The sequence below is a fragment of the Vulpes vulpes genome, chromosome 11 (genome assembly GCF_048418805.1).
Source record: "Vulpes vulpes isolate BD-2025 chromosome 11, VulVul3, whole genome shotgun sequence".
NCBI lineage: Eukaryota > Metazoa > Chordata > Mammalia > Carnivora > Canidae > Vulpes > Vulpes vulpes.
The window spans coordinates 70,491,187-70,511,727 of NC_132790.1; the positions used below are offsets into that span (position 1 = coordinate 70,491,187).

The following is a 20,541-nucleotide window of genomic DNA, read 5'->3' on the forward strand; positions in this document are numbered from 1 at the left end:
ATTTCCCAAACAGCAGGTATAATAGCTACACTGAAATGCAGACACATTTCAAACTGTTATGTTTCTTAGATAGTAATTTCCCCAAGTCTAGCTTCTATTCATACTTGAGTAACTTCACCTACTGTTCATTTAGAATGTTTCCTAGTTAACAAGCTGTAGAGCATCTGCGTTTTTAATGAAAACGCATTCAGGAAGAGTGAGGTTAATGTCTTGCTAGTTTGGACTCAGGTCACATCTGAAGATCAGTTTTGAAGCAGTTTTATTCAATAGGACAATTTTCTTGATTTTTTTTTTTTCTCTTTTACCTAGGAACGGATGCTGGCAAAGCATAATCTTTTTTATTTTCCTTTTAGGTAGCAATTGTCGTATTAGGAAACAAAATCGACCTTTCTGAGCAGAGACAAGTGGATGCTGAGGTGGCACAGCAATGGGCGAGAAGTGAGAAAGTACGCCTGTGGGAGGTAACGGTTACAGATCGGAGAACTCTGATTGAGCCATTCACTCTCTTAGCCAGCAAACTTTCCCAGCCCCAGAGCAAATCAAGCTTTCCTTTGCCTGGGAGGAAAAACAAAGGGAATTCTAGCTCGGAGAACTAAAAATCAGTAATGCTACAACTGTTGAATAATGATTGCCTTTAAGTATCTGTGAGCATATTTAAAACAGGCTATTTGCATCACCTACCTTTGGTCCTTAGGAAACCTTTAAGGAGTAATTTAATGCACTTTAGGTTAGAATTAAATTATTTGGGCTAAATTTATTGTCTGATATGAAATAATATATTTGCCTTGTCATTGTTTGAAACTTATCCCTGAACTTAGTACCTTTGTTGTTTAAATTTGTTGTACTTGTCCGAACAGTAAAATAAAGTCTGGGTGGTATGCTGATATACCTATGAGTAGTAGAGCTCCATTACCCCCAACTTATTTCAGAAGCCATTGTTCTCTGTAACTTTATGCAACTTCTTAGCTCAAATATAACTTTGTGGGGTTTTTAAAAAGATTTATTTATTCATGAGACACACACACAGAGACAGAGAGGCAGAGACATAGGCACAGGGAGAAGCAGGCTACTCATGTCAGGAGGCTGATGTGGAACTCGATCCCAGACCCTGGGATCATGCCCTGAGCCAAAGGCTGACACTCAACTGCTGAGCCACTTAGGTGTCCCTATAACTTTCTTTTTAAGAAGTTCATTAATTATCTAATGTCTAGAATTATAAAATGATATTTTTAGATCACTAACAGTAAACAGTTTAGGTGTTAAACTAAATTACAGCTCTTGGGAGACCTAGCTAAATAGAACAAAACCTATGATTTAGCTTTGTTCAAATTATATGTTTAGCATGACCCAGGGTAGCAGGTGGTGTAAGTATGTTCAAAGCTTTTGCTCTTTCTTTAGAAAACTACTAAGCACTTAAGGACACTTAAGCTTCCATTTTCAACAAGTATTACTTTACCTTCTCCAGTAGTTTTCTGGAGACACAGTCATGTGGAATAAAGTGTATCATAAAAATACTGGACTACAGGTTAGATATTGTAGTCTGTGCTGTAGTATTCTTTGAAGATTTTGGCAATATTCAAGCAGCGGGACTAATTGTGTTTTGCAGGTTAACAATACTGTAACTAATTTTAAAAGTAGGAAGCAAAGCTACTTAATGTTTTAATTGGCAACCCTGACCTGGGCCAAAATCAAGAGTCAGATGTTTAACTAACTGAGCCACCCAGGCACCCCTCAGCTACTTCTTTTTAAAAAAGTAAATTCTACCCCTAACTCATGACTCCAGGATTAAGAGTCTCTATCACTAGAGCCAGCTGCTGCGCTATAAACTGACTTCTTAAGTGGAATACTTTTAAAGCTACGTTCAGTGAATTTTAAAAAGTCAATTGGTTCATTTCTGGGAGGTGAAGAACTGCATAATATAAAACTTGTAAATCAGCTAGTGTTTCTCCTGTTTAATTGGCTGAAATTCCTCATCACAAATACATTTTTTTTTTGCCAGAAAATTATTCAGATAAGTCATTCCCTAGGGTTGATCCCAGTTTTTTCCTATGTATTTTTACACAGATGAATTCTTTTACAATGACTTAAAAAAAGTTTCTCTGGAGATATGCAGAGAAACAGAACTGGTGGATATATGTACACTTAGGTATTGCCAAACTGCCCTCTATGGGAGATGTCTTTTCTGAGATACCTCATAAGCAGAGTAGAAGAATACCAACCCTAACCTAGGTCCTTGATAATTATCATCTGTATTACTTGTAGGTTGTTCAGTAGCAAAGCCCTATTAAGTTTAGAAGAATCTGTGAACTACAAACACAGGCAGAAGAAAGTAATTGAATACAGCAGTGTTAGGTGCTTGTTTTAATATTGTTTATTAGCACAGTAACAAATGCAGACTTAAGTAGTCCACAACATATAACCAATCCACTGAGCAACTCCTATTCCACACCTTACAGTTAACAGCTTAAGGTATTTTACTACAGGTTTTCACAAGTTGTGATTCAAACCTCTTATCTTGTCACAATAAAGTAGATTGGCATATAAAATAAAATACATAACTACTCATTTCCTATATGGTGTCTTATAGCCACATATCCATTTTATATATATGAGATGACAGTCTCTAAAAACTGTTAAATATCAATGTTCCCTCCCAAGAAGGGAAAAGAAATTCCAATTTTTTTTGAACAAAAAAAAAAATTGTAGTCTTGGAAGGACTTTACATAAATGGCCATGTGTGTAACCTGTACAAAATTAAGCTATTTTAAATTTACAGACTACAAGCAACTGAACCCAAATGTCTATTCTCTGTACTACATTTCAGCTAATATTGCAGAACTAATGACAGTTTTTAAAGTTGCTATTACCAATTCTTCTGTCTACTGTAGCAAGATACCTTAAGTTACAACAAAATCTTAGGAAATAAGACTGAATAATATCTGTTATAGAAATACCCTACTCTTTACCAACTCCCACCCTCCCCCACCCCTTCAAAATCATAAGCAGCTCTCTCTGTGACAGACAAATAATGTAAGAATTGTGAAAACCCAATTTATGTAGCGTATCTCTTGGTCCACTGTCTGGCCATTCTGTCATGTTCTGCTCTGTTGGTCATATACTGAGTGGCAATACTTCCCACCAAAGGGTCAGCTGGAAGAAAAAAATGTAGATTACTTTGAGGAAAGGAAAAGACCATTTCAAATTTTAGACAAAGTATTTGTGATCAAAACCAGTTTTGAAATGCCATTTTCCTGGGCACTTTTTCTTTCTAAAAGAGTATGCAAGGGGAAAACTTAATAGAATGCTCAGGCTTTAGTACTAGTGTGGCTTCATCTCCTTAATTCATTCTATTTTTCTCCCAACAACCACCACCCAACTGGAGTGTTAAGTAAGTCAATAAAAACTGGAATGTTCAAGGCTATGATGAACATCCAGCTGTGTTCACACTGACTGTTCCTTCAAGTCCTCTGGGCTGTTGCAATATAACACTATTTACCTCTACATTAGTTACCTAGAAAAAGCCAGGCTGCTAGGTCAAAACCAACAATTAGGTTGAAACCTAAATAGAATCTTTTATGGCAAATCTTTAATAATAAAAGGAAATTAAGCCTCCTCTCACCCTAATCAGTCCGATAACCACTAACTATTAAGCAAAGAAGCTCAACATTTAGTTAGAAGTATGTGGTTTAGGGGAACTGTATAACAAATGTAAAAATCTAAGGCAATTTTGTAAATCTTTGTTCCTAGAGCATAGAAATTTTTGCCTTTTTCAACTAGTAGATTGAACTTTTCTTGATTAAAACTTTCTTTCAAAAAAGGTTAGTTTTTGTCCTTTAAAAAAAAAGAAAAGATTTGAGAGAGAGCAAGTGTGCGCATGAGCAGGAGGGGCAAAGGGAGAGAAAAAAAAATCCCAAGCAGACCCCACACTGAGCCCAACACAGGGCCTGATCCCACAACCCTGAGATCACGACCTGAACCCAAACCAAGAGTCAGACCCAACCAGCTACACCATCAAGGCATCCCTGCTTTTTGTTCTTCAAAAGCTTTGTACTTTATCAAAACAAGTATTTTTCAGGTAAGGAAGAAAAAAGAAAAAAAGAATTATTAACCTTACCAGGATTACAGTCTGTAAGAAGGGAGCAGATAGAAAGGAGAACTTTAGAAATGGTTAGTGCTGGACTCCAATTATCTTTTAATATGTCCAAGCAAATAACTCCTTGACTGTTAATATTACAGTGATAGATTCTTGTCCGAAATGTAACCTTTAAAAAAAAAAAAACAGTATTAAAATTTAAACAGCAAACAATGAAATTCTTACTAAATTGCTTTTCCAATTGAGTGGCTGTTAATTTAAAACTAAGTGTTTCTTTAAAAGATGAATAGAGTTTTAAAGCTGATACAGATAGGTTAAGAGACTTTAATAAATCTAAGAGTAGAAGTGTTCATTGATACACTCTGTCATTTCAAAAGTTATCCAACAAAAAAAAAAAAAGGTAACTTCGGTTATTTTCCCAAATTCATCTTTAGCAGTTTCACTAATGTTTTAAATGTTTTCCTAATTTTTCAAGTTTGAAATAGCTAATTGCTGACCTCTTGTGTTAGCTGGTAGTACTACATAGCCTTAAAATAAGCTTTATAATAAATTCAAACTGAGATACTAACAGAAGCAAGACGCTTAGCTGTAAACACTGTAAAAAATAATAATTTGAAGATGAGATTTGTTTCTGCTTCTTCTGACTTTTACATTAGATCCTGCAGGTATCCTGTCTACCTAGGTTACAGGATCACTATAATGGAGTCTCCAAAGGTGAGGAGCCAGAAATGGGTAAGGATCATAGCAGTAGACAAATTAACACAAGTCACGTGAGTCTGGATTGCTGGGGGGGGGGGGTTGGTTCCTAATTTTGTGAGATACACAGAATCATTCCAAAGTAAAAAATTACCACTTAGTAAATAAGAATCATAAATTGTTGAGTATCAGAGGAGATACAATCCTAGATGAGAAAACTGAAGCCTGGAGATTAAGAATTTGAACAAGGCCAAAACATGACAAGGAGCAGAATCCAAAGCTTTGGTAGGAGATTCTGATTTCCTAATTATTTTAGTGACAAATTTCAGTGGTTTTTGGTCACAGTAGTCATTTCTGTGCACAGATACTTTTAACTGTTCAGTAACTTTTTCCCCTATTGAATGGAAAGTAGAGGATTGATTCTGGGTTGCTATGTCACTAAAAACAGCAAGATTTTAAACACCATCAAAACAAAGCACATATTTCTAGAAGTGGTCTCTGCCAAGAGGCAAAGCCCTGCCTACCCCATGCAGTATTTTATGTCCATCCAAATGTAAAGATTCATTAAGATAGAACAGAAATCTACCTTTTGTGATTAAAATTCAACAGTCTCTCATGGCAGTATGTAAATTTGACTATATATTAGGGAAGTTCTTACCTTTGGAGGCTTGAAGGGGTATTCTGGTGTAAAAGTGATATCAAGGAAAAATACACCACCCTCATACACAGATCCTGGAGGCCCCAGAATGGTTGATCTCCATTCATAGATGTTATCGCCTTTGGGACCAGCACTGTGAAGTAATACATCAGAAGGTAAGCAGAAGGTGGCCCCATCTAACTTCTTATAGGGTATTTAAAAAAGAAAAAAAGAAGACCTCTTCTTTTCGTTTAATGTGTGGATTCGCTCCACAAACAGAAGTGTCTTTCAGACACAATGTGACTCTGGACTGCAAAAAACCAATCAGCCTTAGGTCAAGTAAACTGAATAATAAAGAATGTTTAAACCATTCTAAGCCTACTTAAGCTGTGAATAAGCAAGATATTCCTCAATTCTCAACCTTCTCGATACCTCATAAGAAAATGTAAACAATATTTTAGTGACAAATTTCAGTGGTTTTTGGTCACAGTAGTCATTTCTGATAACCATTTTAAACACAAAGTTTCATTTCTAACCCACTGACTGTGGTTCTTGTTCCTTGCTCTTCTATTTCCATAGTCTTACCCTAAGAGGAAATCCAGTGGATTACAGTATGGTCTCCATTATAAACCATGTTGGGTGAGAAGAGCACAAGGATGAGAGAGTGTCCAATGACAAGTTATTTATTTTGCATTTCAATGTATAAAATTATAACCAGGTTCTCTAAATATTAGAGTTGGGATGTTAATTTATCCCTTTCCCTGTTACATCGCTGTTATTTATATTTAGTTATACCATAATACCCTTCCAAAGCATTGTATTGGCTTGCAGAGTGCTCTGTATCCAAGTACAATTATTAATAAAAATATTTACCCTCCAATTCCAAGACCAATGAAGAGCCTAATATGCCTGCCCAAACAAGTAAACACTACCAGGACTTAAGGTATTGAGGACAGAGGAAAAGACAAGTTTGGGAAATGGTTTCAGATACTAATTTTAAAAAGACTTCCCACAGCATGGACATGACAGTATTAAAGTGGCTCACATTTCTCAAACCTAGTTATCAACTGTTGCTTCAAGGATCATGATGTATGTCAGCCAAACAACAAAAAGGCCTTCACTTGGAGAGGCTTCTATATCCCAATCACACAGACTAATTTCTACAGAGAGGCAAACAGCATTTTAAAATGAATGGATGGTATGAACTCAAATACTTATTGAATGTACTTCTAGGCCAAGTTACATGGTAGGGATTTTTTTTTTTTTTTAAACCAGGCAAGCTGGTTCTTTTTTTTTTTTAATTTTATTTATTTATGATAGTCACACAGAGAGAGAGAGAGAGAGAGGCAGAGACACAGGCAGAGGGAGAAGCAGGCTCCATGCAGGGAGCCCGATGTGGGATTCGATCCCAGGTCTCCAGGATCGCGCCCTGGGCCAAAGGCAGGCGCTAAACCGCTGCGCCACCCATGGATCCCCATGGTAAGGATTTTAATAATGAATAAGACAAAAAATCCTTGTCCTCAAGATGCCCTCTGCTAATTGGTTAGAGATGAGGTTCAATTCCTCCATTTAAGAGAAAGAGTAAAAAGGGAAATGGGAGGAGGGGGCAAAATACGTGCCTGTGGCCCTACACTTTCCACAAACCCATCACAGATTTTTTTTCCCCTTTCAGATGAGTTTATAAAAGAAAACCAAAAAGAAACAAAAGTTAGGGAAGAAAACATGATGTGGCTGGCAAGAAAGGAGGGAGAAAATACCGACAAAAGAATACAGGCTAATAGGGGTACCTGGGTGGCTCAGTGGTTGTGAGTCTGCCTTTGGCTCAAGTTGTGATCCTGGGGTCCTGGGATCAAGTCCTGCATTTCAGGTTCCCGACAGGGAGCCTGTTTCTTCCTCTGCCTATGTCTGTGCCTCTGTGTGTCTCATGAATAAATAAAATCTTTAAAAAAAAAAAAAAAGATGGGCTAACGGGAAGAGTAGACCCAAACTGGCCAAGAGGCGCAGAGCTTAGACACTGACTTGAGTACTTATTAGCTGTGTGACTTTAAGGTCACTAAATAAACTGCAAATTCTCAAGAATGTTTTGATAATTAAAATGGGGGGGGGGAGATAACCTCTGTAGAACAGACCCACAGTAGTCTCTCATTAAATGATATTAAGGATCACTTGATACTTTTACATGTCAACTGGCCATATTTTCACAAGGTTCGGAAGTAGGGAGAGTTTTTAAACAACCCTCTACTTCAAGGAATATGCAGTAACTTCTAGTGAAAGGATACTTACTATCTTGATTACAGCTTCATATCCTGAGGTTAAAACTGGCCCTTGGTCATCTGGTCTTCCTACATGTTTGCATCCAGCATATGTACTTGGGCAAAAAGTCTACACTGGCCAATACAGCCAGGACACCTATTTACCCAACTAGAGTTAACTACAAAGTGGACTAACAAGGTGAAGAAGACACGACTGATACAGAGGTTGCAGATAACAGATAACCTATTTAATCTAGTTCATGGTATCTAAGGCTAAAAGGCAAAGGACAATCATCTGCTGTAAACCTCTCTTTTTACAGATGAGGAACCAAGTCCCAAAGCAGAAGCAAAGCCATCCAAAACCCAGTAATGGCAGCATTCCATACAGTTATCCTCACAGCTTGGTTGCTAATGCTAAGACAGACCCAGAAAAAACTTTAACAGTAAGGTCCCTCTAACCCTAGAGGCAACATGTTGACATGACATGTTTAACACCACCATAAGCAGCTTTTATGGATTGTACAGAAAATAGGTGATTTCCAAATTTCATTGTTCCTCTACATAACCTATGGAACTTTTGGGACGCCTGGGTGGTTCAGCTTTGAGCGTCTGCCTTCAGGTCGGGGCATAATCCTGGAGTTCTGGGAGCAAGTCCCACATTGAGCCTACTTCTCCCTCTGCCTATGTATGTCTCTGTCTCTACGTAAGTAAGGTAGGTAAGTAGGTAAAATAAATAAATAAAATCTTAAAAAAACAAACAAACTTATGGAACTTTCAAGATTCCTGACCCTTCATCCCAGGCTGAGTTTAGAATATTCAGAAGGGACTTAAGAATCTATGGGGATCTTTAAACAGGTATTGGTTGCTTTGGGGAACCACTGGTACCAGTTACAGGAAGTAGGACAACCAGTTTAGAACATAAGTTTTAACATTAGAGCTTGTGTCACCTATGATATAACTGGAAATTCAAATCAAGGTGGCTACTTGTTTGTAATCAGCTTTCAGTTTGGGCGTAAGCTTTTCTAAAAGTTCAGAAAAAAACTATAATAAAAAATGCCACACTTCTGTTAAACTTTAAAAATGGAGAATAAAGGTGGGTTATATTAAGAAAAGAATACAAGTGAAATACTTATCAAATGTGGTTGAAATCCTAAAGCAATAAACAGGAGCCCTGGAGAAAACTAAATGGCATGGACTTGTAGATCCTCAGCCAGGGGACCTGGGAGTTATAGGGAAGGATCTAAGAACCCACTGGAACAACCAAGCATTGGCTACTTGAATAAAAACTTCATATAAACTTTGTCATATACATTTTATTAATCATAGAATGAAACAAAAATTCTATGGGCCTGCAAATGTTTTGTCTTTTTTCCCCCCAGGTTCTCACTGTAAAAGTTAGGATCTACTACTGGTCTAGAAGGTGGGTAGAGACCTATGCGGGTAGTGGTGAGGGCACAGGTTTACAGCTCTCAGAAAGCCACTGTGAAGGAGAACAAGGAACAAGCTTTACGTGCAACACTACTGGGAAAGGTCTGTCCCAGAACCCCACCCTCTTCTCTATAAAATGACTAACTAGGTTTACCCTCAGGTCAACATATTCTTTTACCAGCCTTCTGTCCCCACCCTTTAAGATACTTTTTAGTTCCACAATAAGAAATCTAACTTCACTTTCAAACACTCACTGAAGTGTACTTTAAAATGGCACGTGATTTAAATTATTAATTTAAATTATTAGAAAGTGTGGGAGATGGAGTTTAAGGGAAGATGGGAACAAAAAATATCCAGAACTCTTATACAAGGCAAAAAGAAAAATTCTGCCCTTGATTCAGTCTTTTTCCCTTCTAGTTTAAATAGAGCTGTGGCAAAACATTTTAAGAAAAATAACAGTCAAGGGTGCCTGGCTGGCAGTTGGTAGTGCATATGACTCTTGATCTTGGAGTTTTGAGTTCCACACTGGGCACAGAACTTAATTTTAAAAAAAGAGAAATAGTCATTTCTACTTTTGACACAATAGTTTACTTCTATAATGGTTTCTGACTTCATAGAGATACATTAACATTAGCAGCAGGGATTGTCATGAACCACAATATTCTTCTGAAGAAAAGTTAGCCTTTTGACTGATTGGCACCATACCCCCTGAATAATTAACTTAATGACAAGGACTCTCACCTCTACCACCCTTTCCCTTAATCCTCAAAACCCATGCTTCCTCCATAACCACAGGAAAAGGCGGCTACACATCATATAAAATGTAATCAATACAAGTCATTTAAGGTATAATCTTAGGAAATAAAACCAATTAGAAAAACTGTCATTAGAGCAGTCTTACTGTAGAATTTGATATGCTCTCGAAATTGATTTAAAAATCTCTAAGATAATGACATAAGCTAATGTTTTAAGCTTCATTTTGTATAAAAGTCATGTTTTTAAGTACTCCCCCATTCCCATCCTCAGTACTAACTTACTATAGACTACTGTTCTTCCATTTCAACAGCAACCAAAGATACATCTTAATTTTTAAAGAATGTCCTGGAAGCAAAGTGAAATTATAATCAGTGTTTGTAAACATTATATTTCTAGATTAATTTTTAACACTTTTATTGGGAGAGATGGGACCCTTCATATAAAGACAGAAACCCTAATTCAGGTATTATTTTAGGCATAATTTTAAAGAGCTTAGTTATCTGGTCTTATATCCTAGGAAAAAAGTTGAGGGTAAAGTTTGGGAAGATGGAAAAGATATACATGCTACAGACAAGCACCTGTATATCAATAGCACAAAATAAGTGAAAAATGGGCCAAGTTAGCAAATGTACCAGCGTATTTCAAAAAAGGGTAGAGGCTCATGATCAACGGAATTAGAAACTCATTTTACCCACCTAAAAATCCCAAGTAATCTCTGATACTTTTCCCATAGTACAATGACTGATGCTTCATAAAAATAAAGAAATAAAGTGGCAACACTGTTGATTGGCTAGTCCCTGTCTACTCTTTGTAGAAGCTTCATAATAAAGCAAACCAGCTGCTTATACAGTGTATTATGTCATAAAATCCTCCAAACTCCTATATTCTAATTGCCTTAGAGCAGTTCTCAATAAAGGGTAGTTTTGCCCCCCCAAGGAGACATTTGGCAATGTCTGGAGATATTTTTGGATTCACTACTAGGAGGGAGTGGCCTAATCGGTTGAGGCTAGGGGTGCTGCTAAACATCCTCCAATGCAGCAGACAGCCTCTGTTACAAAGAATTCTTTCAACCCAAAATGTCAATAGTGCCCAAAGCTGGAAATCTTGAGTTGAACTAGTAAAGGTAAGCTTCACAGTTTGAATCCCTGTTGTCAAGACTCTACTGCTCATCCTCTTATCTTTGTTTTACTACTCTGTGCGTGGTACAGGAAAAAAAAAAAGTTTATATCCTGTGTGGTTGTTATTAAAAGTTAGATTTGCATATGCCCTGAATGTTCTACAGACCCCTGTTACTCAAAATGTGGTCCCTGGACAAAGAAACATCAGCATCCTCTGGGAGTTTGTTAGAAATGCAGACTTAGGCTCCACCCTACACCTAATGCATCAGAATTCACACATTAAAAGTTTGAGAAGCTAGCTATAGAGGACATTAAGTGGTAACTGAATACCAACTATACCCTCTAATCTTCTAGATTTAAATTACCATTTATATTCTCTAGCTCTCTCCTTCACTGCCTATCATTCCCTGTAGTAAGAAACAAGTATCAACCCGGGTAATGCTTACTAAATACCACATAGAGAACTTAGAAAATGCTGATAGAAGAGATCCACAATCAAATCTATATTCCCACAACCAACTATTCAAAATCCATTCTTAATTGACTTTCTTTTGCTAAGAAATTCAAAGAGAATATGACAAAATAGTATGAATGCAGCAATCTACCAGAGGGAATCCTCATCTCCTACAATCATCTCCCAATAGACATACTTTCCAGAGAATGAAAGCTGCCCTCTCCATGACAACTACACAACACATGCAAAGGAATTTTATAAAAAATGAGAACAAAAAGCTTCTTGTTCTCACCATCCCTTCATAAGCAGTTGTTATTTGTAACCTAGAAGTGAGTGGCAGAAGAAACTTGAAAAATCAGAAAATCTGAATAAGGTAACATGCTAGTGACGTGGCTGGTGAGATTACACTGCTTTAAAAAGTGGGCTGGTCACTTTCTAGTAACTTAAGAGAGACCTCTTTTCCTACAAAGAGGTATTGCTAGGGATGTACCATCCAGGTTACCATTCCCTGGGAAGAACTTGTAATTCAAAGGCCAATCTAAAAGACTCCTATGTAAGAATTTACATTAGTGGTATCCAGTGTAGCTAAGCAGTTGCACTGGAACAGAAGTGGGCCCAAATAGGGGGTTACATTTTCCTACACATGGAAAGGAAAACTGTCTCAGACACTTAAGATCTACAACAACATGATCCATGTCCTCCACGAACCACCACCCCCCCCCCAAAAAAATTGTGTCATATCAACACTGAGGAAATGATGCCTACTCTCTAACTCCAGCAGAAAGGGTATAAACCTTCAAAGCGATTTGATGCAACTTTTCATGAAGCACAAGGCTGAGTTTAGGATTATGGAAGCTGTAGAGTTTGTTTTCAAAATCTGTTCCAAACAAAGTGGACTGGTAAGTATTCACACAAAATGCTACAGCCCTGTCAATATACGATCTCCCTTAGATCAGATTTTAGGCCTTTAGAGAATAGTAATTTTCCACACATACTAAATGGCATTGCATAATAGTAATTAATAATTAGCTGGCCAAAATACGAGCCACTGTTCAGATTTACATGACAATGTTTCCAAATTAGGTTAAGTAACAACTAGAAAAGCTCAATCTCTCCAGCTAACCATTCAATTGTAGTTTTACCTACAAGTTGTTGCTTTAGAAGACAGTCCAGCCCTTCTGGAATTCTATATTCCAATCTTGAAAAAAAATTAGATGTACACAGAATAAGGACACAATTAAAAAAAAAAAAAACACCAAAAAACTAGTTTCAAGATAATGTGAAAAAGACAACAGTAAGGATAGTAAAACAAGAGCAGATCTAAAACACTGTGGACATCAGTGGGTCCTTACTCATCATCAGGGAGAGATGCTGGCTGTGTAACGAGACAATGTTTAGTAAACTGAACTAAAAATCACGCTTTAACCTCTGGGCTACTGATACGCAAGTGAGGGTAAAGTACCAAGCAAGTGAAATGCAAACTAGTCAAATTCAAGGGCCTAAAAGGAATTGAGGGTGGAGAATGGCACATAGGAACAATTAGAATTAAATAAGAGATCGTCATCTCTTGTGTCTCAAAAACCATTTTTTCTATACAAGGTTAAACAGGTAGGTATTCAATATAAGGGAAGATCAAACAAGCCTGACTTAAGAATAATTCTAATTTGCTCTTTCCCCAGAGAAGTTAGAAAAACAGGGTCAGAACAGATTCAAGTTCTAAGGCTATGGTGATTACTCTTCTACTGCCACCAAAATAATCCAAAGCAGGAGATCTGCCTAGAATAAGGTGTTTGAGTCCTGATTTTTTTAGCTGCATTGCTTATATTAGCATATATAACACTGCTATCTAAATGAGTAAATAGCAATCAATTATTAGTCTCTGGTTCTTAATCAGTTCATAGAGCCTACAGAAGCACAGCCAACTCTTCTACTGGGGTGAGCAATGCAGTACAGCTCAATCTCTTGTTTAGATTTTTTGGAGGAAATAAGGTACAGCTGTTAACATTTGTTCCCTCCACAGACTTAGTGTAGATCCTCAAAAGCAACAGTGTTGCAAGAAAAGCTATTTAAGGGATTCCAAAATTCTCAAAGAGGAACCTATCAGGTTTAACTCAACTCTAAGAAGATTCTACAGCATACCTTTTGGAAAAAAACAGTTAAAGATTTCCCATTCAGTCACACTCAACTGCACAGCCTCCACAATGCAACTGCTGCCAATCTCAAACTGCAGGTGAGGTAGGCAGGAGGTGGCATGGTTAGAGGGAAAAGTGGGAAGTGACAAGTGTAAATGCACAAGAAACAGGTTCAACATCTTGCCTTAGAGCAGAGAAAATTGCATTATCTTGCTGCAGTGATTTTTTCTTTTTCTTTTTTGTCATTTTTCATGTGGTATGAACTATTTTATTGTTTGGTAAATTAAAGCTTTTAATAAAACTAATTTTAATTTTTTTACTGCCCCTTTTGATCTTAAAAGTGTTCCAATTAGGATAGGACATGGTTAACCTATTTATGAGGGCATCTCAGAACACCTGCCTACACTGCCCAATCAGCCTAGAACTGTCCTTCCAGTCTCTTAATTGTAGCAATTTTACTGATTCTTTGTCCTTAACCTGCATCCTCCTTCCAGGGATTTGGGTAAACACCCCAAGCAGGCTTCTCTCATCCTAGGTCCAGCTAACTACAAAGTCCCTCAGCTCAGAACTCATGTGGATTTGGAGGATAAAGACTTTTTGAGCTAAAGCTGGTATTCACATACAGGAAAGGCTAGATCAGCAATTCTCCAAGTCCCTTTCAGCAAGCCCACAGATCAAAACTATTTTCACAATTCTAAACAGTATTTGCCTTTTTAACTCTCATTCTCTCAACATTTGTACTGTGAAGTTTTGCTGAGACTACACAAGGTGTGATATGACAACAGACTGAATGCAGCAGATAAGAAAATCCAGCTGTCTTAAATGTATATGCAAATTGCACATATAAAAAACAGCCACTCTTCTAATGATTTAGCTTTGGAAATTAAGTTACTTTCATTAAAAAATGTTAACATGCTTTTGTTATTTTAAAATGAATGAAATATTTTTAATGTTTCAGCTAAAGCTGAATATAGTAAAAATCTGTAATAATTAACTAAATAAACAAAAGCTCTTTGGGGCTCATAATTTTTAAGAGTGCGTAATGGGGTCCTAAAAGTAAGGTTTGTGAATGGCCAGGTAGATTATTTTAAAATAGCACCAGCATAACTTGGCAACAATTTTAAAAACTAAAAAAAAGGTTTTTAAGATTTTATTTATTTATTCATGATAGACATAGAGAGAGAGAGAGAGGCAGAGGGAGGGGCAGAGACACAGGCAAAGGGAGAAGCAGGCTCCATGCAGGGAGTCAGAGGTGGGACTTGATCCCAGGTCTCCAGGATCAGGCCCTGGGCCAAAGGCAGGCGTTAAACCGCTGAGCCACCCAGGGATCCCTAAAAACTAAAAGTTTAAACAGCAACTAGAAGTTGTTCATCTCTCCCTCCCCCACCCCCACCTTGGAAACCCCAATGCCCATATAATAAGTCGTACTACCCTGAAGCCTACCTAAGGGGGGGGGGGGCATGTGGAAAAAGACCAAATATGAGGGATGAATGAGGAGCCCCAGGTGTTCGAGCCCTTCACCATTTGAATCTTCTTGGGCCCACACCAGATATGTGAGTAATCTAGAAGCCTTCAGGTAATTCTAGACTCTGTAATGGCTTGAGAGCCCAGCCCCAGTCAGCCTTCAGATATACCAGAAGTTATGATAAATAGTAGTTGCTGTTTTACACCATGTAGTTTAAGGTGTTCTGTGAACACTCCCTAGGAACAGCCCTCAACCAATAGCTGATAGTAAAGTCGGATAATTGGCAAGTGCTTTATCCAATTCCCCAGAGTTAACCTTAGGCAACTTTCACTGCGAGGGCTGGCTTAATTAAAAGGTGTCCTTTACTGACAGTCTGGTGTCCTTTACTGACAGTCTTTCCTACCCCATCTTACTTCCTACCTCTACCTTTGTTCCTTGCACCACTAAAAAACTACTTGTATTAGAATTCTCGTCTTAAGGGTCTCCTGGGGAAAGCAAAGCTGAGACACCACTGAAGAGCACACAAAGGAAAAGATGAACAGATATAATTACGTAAAAACTGAAAATCTGAAACACATTATAAAAGGGTGGAGGGAAGATAACTGCAGTACATAATTAAGGGCTAATACCTTGACTATGAAAAAAAAAACTTTAAACATACTAAGTGCAATGGATAAAGGTCAGGCATTTCTCAAACTCATATGGCCAATAAATCTCAATCTTACTTAGACTCAAAGAAATGCAAATTAAACATGGAGGCACATTTACCTATCAGACTGGCAAACATTTAAAAGACTAAAAGTCTTCTGTGTTAACTATATGATGAAATAGGTACTCTTTTCCATTGCTGGTGGGAGAGTAAATCAGTAATCCTAGGTTGTGATTATAATATATTCAAATATAAATCTGGTATATCCTTTGACACGGAAGTTCTTCTCAGAGCTTACCCTTAGGAAATAAGTGGACACATGCACATGGCTATAGTTATTGGGATATTTATAAGACATGTATGATGAAACAACTTTGGAATGAGCTACACTATCAACAGGATATAGGTTAAACTGGTACAACCATACATACGGCAGTATACTATCCAGCTCTTAAACTGACATGAGGTATCATACTCAACAGGACTTTTAAAAATCCACAATATAATGTGAATTGAAAAGGCAGGTTCCTTTTATGTATGCAAAACAATCTCAGTGGTTATACCTGCAGCATGAGATGAGATTTTATAGTAACAATGTATCTCCATTTTAAAGAATGTAACAAAAGAGAGAAGAAATGAAATCAAATTCACCTAGTAAAGTCAACTAAATAGAAAAAGTAACTGGTTTCTGACTGGAAATCCAGGCCTTTAAAGACTTGCAGCGATGCATGATACTCAATCTACGCAATTTAAATCCAGTTTTTGCAGACTATGGTCCGCAAGAGTAAGAGTCTCAGAGGGGTGACTTTTGACAAATTCACTCCTGATTGTCAGGGCCCAAAGAGATTTTCAATAGTGACCCAGCGATTTACTGAATCTTCAGGTGAGGATCTAAAACAGTCATTCACAGGAAATCAATAATACGGCCCCCACCCCCAACTTACAGCCCTGTGAAAGCCATCAGTAACTATATGATGTTAAGGTGTCCTGTGGTCACACTGAAGGATAGTTTGACCTTATACTATAAAAGCTTCTGTGAACCCAGGGAGAGACCGTGAACCCTCCAACAGGGTTGAAAATCAGAGGCAACTCAAGTTTATGCAACAACAGCATACAAATATTTTTCAAGACAAAGAAGAAAGGATCCAACAGCCTACTCAGCAAACACATCGACAAAATACCAACTATATACTGTGGTAAGTGACACCTGTTCAATGTATCTAAACAGCCTAGATATCTAGTAGTTAATTTATCTAATCATTATTAAAATATGAAAGACTTGGAGTAAATTTAATTGTATGTAAATTGTGCCTTTAAAAGTAGATAATACAAAAAAATAACCTAACATATGCAGAGAAATTTGTCATTTTTAACCATTCTTTTATAAACTAACTTTTTAATCTTTACCCAAAATCCTTTGTATCAGGAGAGGTAACGTTTTTCCCTTTTTTTTTTTTTTTTAAGATTTTATTCATTTATTCATGAGCAACAGAGAGAGAGAGAGAGAGAGAGAGAGGCAGAGACCTAGGCAGAGAGACCTGGGCATATACAGGACCTAGGCTTAGCACCTGCCTTCAGCCCAGGACGTGATCCCCGAGTCCCAGGATCAAGTCCCACATGGGGCAAGGAGCCTGCTTCTCCCTCTACCTACGTCTCTGCGTCTCTCATGAATAAATAAAATCTTAAAAAAAAAAAGATTGGGAAACATTCAGGAGATTAAGTGAACATTAAGGGATGCATTTATACAAAATCCTAAAGCTAGAAAGTCACACTTCTGGCCAATACAATCCAGGCTTTCTTACAGAGGTTTTTTTTTCCCCAATACACAGGCTTTCTTACAGAGGTTTTTTTTCCCCAATACATCCATGGAGTTTCCAATAAAATTATCTGCCTTTGGACTACCCACAAATTTTGTTTAATCACACTTACTACTGTGCCATTCCTAATGTATTAATTCATTTGTCTTTTATATTTGGATGGAAGCTAGAATTAGGAACAAGAAAATCTTGTGACCTGCTAAGAGGTGTTATTAAAACTTCTTAAAAATTGATTCAATTTTTTGTAGAAATGAATTAACTGGAAATTAATACATACCACACGGAGTACTAGTGTGGAGGAGAGATCATTTTAAAAAATTTTTAAGATTTTATTTATTCATGAGAGACGGACACACAGAGGCAGAGACATAGGCAGAGGGAGAAGTAGGCTCCCTGTGGGGAACCTGATGCAGGACTCGATCCCAGGACTCCAGGATCATGACCTGAGCCAAAGGTAGACACTCAACCACTAAGCCACTCAGGTGCCCTGGAGAGATTTTAAAAATAATGTGACAACTCCAAAAAGTGAGAACCCCAACTTAATGAAAACCAAAGATGGTTTTGGTACAGTATCAGTTCAACTGAGTACAAGTCTAAAAGTTATGCTCTAAAATTTTTTTTTAAGTGTTGCTTATTCTTTTTGCAATTTAAGAGCACAGGGAGGAAAGAAAGGCTAAAAAGAAGGTAGGTATAGAACATAACACCTACTTCCCCAGTTCAGAAGTCCGTTTGGTCCACTCCACTCCACTCCATTCCATTCTAGTCCACAGTGGCACTGGGAGGTCCAGCAATCATTGGAATGACCTACACTGAAATGGAGGTCAACCCCTGCCTGAGGATACAATATCACCCACTGCTCAATGCTCTGTGAAGCTGAGGCCTCTGCAACCTCTTTGTTCCCTCCCTCTCCATTGCAGGATCTACAGCTCAGAACCACCAGGAAATCACAGGGTCAGGAGGTGAGGAGAGCTATTTACTGCAGTTGGACAGTCATTGGCTTTCTTGGCCCCAGCTGGCCAGGAGAGAAAAGAGAAGGCTGTTTATATTTGCAAAGGGCTGAGAGTTGTGAATGAGGGAGGCTATGCCCTGTATGTCAAATACAGGGCTGCACTTGAAGGGGAAGAGTCTGCTCTGGCTTCTTGCTCACTGCTAAATCTCATCACCAAATCTCTGTCCTGCTGTCTACACATTCTTCTAGCTGAGAAACAGAGACAATAGCTTTAACAAAGCTAGGTGCTGTCACAGCTGCTAAAGAGGCCCAAGTTGCAGCACCCACATGTGACATTTCACAGCCACCCAAGTCTAACAGTTTACTCTTAGCACTGGTAAGCAGACACACATAACCTTCACCAGTGGCCACTGACCAGCTACCACTCTGGCTTATAAATTAACACAGGCAGTGCATATGCTACCTCATGTTAGTATCAGATGCTTCCTAAAATTATTCTCATCATCATTTAATATTTAGTAACAAAGGAGTGCAAAGCATAGTACCCGAACAGAAAAGAGTCCTAACAAAAATGTCAGCTAGTAATTTCCAACTTTTTATGAAAAACACTCACAGAGAACTAACTGCTAAGGTAGGTAATAGGCCTGTTCAGGTTAAATTTTATGGAAAAAGCCAAAAAACAAAAGTTCTAAGAGAGGAGGAGGCAGCTGTTCCAAGTCAAAGGTGAGGAGTTTGGCTGAGAGGTACAAAATGTGGCTAACAGCCCATGTACATGACTGAAAACTAAGGTTAAAGAAGAGAAGGATATGAAAAATGAAATAAGAATTCTTTATTATTCTAATAAGGGATAATCTCTTATTTTTTTCCCGTTTAGAAGGAAAAAAACCCCCATAATTTAAGTACTGAACAAGAGGGGGGAAACAACTATCTCAGACACATATAAAAAGATGCTAGATTGAATACATGTACCAACTTTTACTGCTTCGCCAAACTCTGACATGACAGTAAACAACACACACACACACACACACACACACACATATGTATATTTAATGCATAAATCTAAAAAGGGAAGAAAAGGAAAGGAGACAGTATTAATAAAAGTTGGAAGCTAGGAGACAAATGGGCAAGTGGTAAAGGACTTGACATATCCAAGAAGCTGAATCCTAAACTGGCTGTGAAGAAACCCCCCCTTCCCCCCCAAAAAAAAATCAAGCCCAGGTAGACCTTATAACCGCCCTCTAAAGACTCAGGAATCTGTCGTACCTAAGGAGGTTGAGAACGAGGCAGGGGAAGGTTCTAAAATAAGGACTGGTTAAAAGTGTGTATAAGTGGTCCAACTCAAAGACCCTGTGTGACAGGTGGAATTTTAAGATGGGCAGAATGATGTTCTCCCCTCTAATACACTCTCATCTCCTCCACATGAGCATGGGCAGAAGCTGTGACTTGCTTCTCCCCAACAGAATAAGGCAAAGTTGATAGGATACCTACCACTCCATGGATCGGGCTATGTTTTCTGTAAATTGTTATGTTATATAAGACTCCATCTTAGCTGACAAGACAGAAATACGGTCCTGCTAGCCTTGAAGGAGCAAGCTGCTATGATGTAAACTGCCAGTGGAGAGGGCTAGAGAACTGCTGTTCTCTAGGAGCAACTGATTTCAGTCCTATACCTGCAAGTAAACTCTATGTCACAACTACAGGAGCTTGGAAGCGAACCCTGAGGGACAGATGAGCACACAGGCTGGTGGGTTCCTTGACTACAGCCTAAAAGATCCTCAATAGAAGTCTAAGCAGTGCCCCAACTCCTGACCCATGGTGAACTGTACATACTGAAATGTGTGTATTGTTTTCAACTGCTAAAGTTGTGGTAGTTTGTTACACAGCAATAGAAATTCTGCCAGACTAGGGTTTATTTTCTGGAGAGGTTTAAAACTGAGGGTCTCTGAACCAGGGGACATTAATATGGATGAGGGCAGAGGTGCTGTACTAACAATGTGCTTATGCATGCCCAACAGTAAGATCCCCAGTTTTCTTTCTCAGCTCCCAGAACAAAGGTTGGCCTTCACTCTCCAGGCAGTCTCTTTTGGGGAAT

At 38.1% G+C, this 20,541-nt stretch overlaps 2 protein-coding genes across 2 annotated transcripts in view; one reads left to right on the forward strand and one right to left on the reverse strand.

Moving 5' to 3' along the window:
- The window catches only part of NKIRAS1 (NFKB inhibitor interacting Ras like 1), a 31,277-nt gene extending 30,391 nt beyond the window's left edge, over window positions 1-886 (forward strand). Inside the window, exon 4 of the mRNA XM_026006422.2 lies at window positions 354-886. Coding sequence (XP_025862207.1) covers window positions 354-596 — 243 coding nt within the window. The 3' untranslated portion in view covers window positions 597-886. The remainder of the gene's footprint in view (window positions 1-353) is intronic.
- Window positions 887-2,356: 1,470 nt separating this feature from the next.
- The window catches only part of UBE2E1 (ubiquitin conjugating enzyme E2 E1), a 76,450-nt gene continuing 58,265 nt past the window's right edge, over window positions 2,357-20,541 (reverse strand). Inside the window, exons 4-6 of the mRNA XM_072726736.1 lie at window positions 5,448-5,580; window positions 4,115-4,262; window positions 2,357-3,150 (exon numbers count right to left, since the gene is read on the reverse strand). Coding sequence (XP_072582837.1) covers window positions 3,053-3,150; window positions 4,115-4,262; window positions 5,448-5,580 — 379 coding nt within the window. The 3' untranslated portion in view covers window positions 2,357-3,052. The remainder of the gene's footprint in view (window positions 3,151-4,114; window positions 4,263-5,447; window positions 5,581-20,541) is intronic.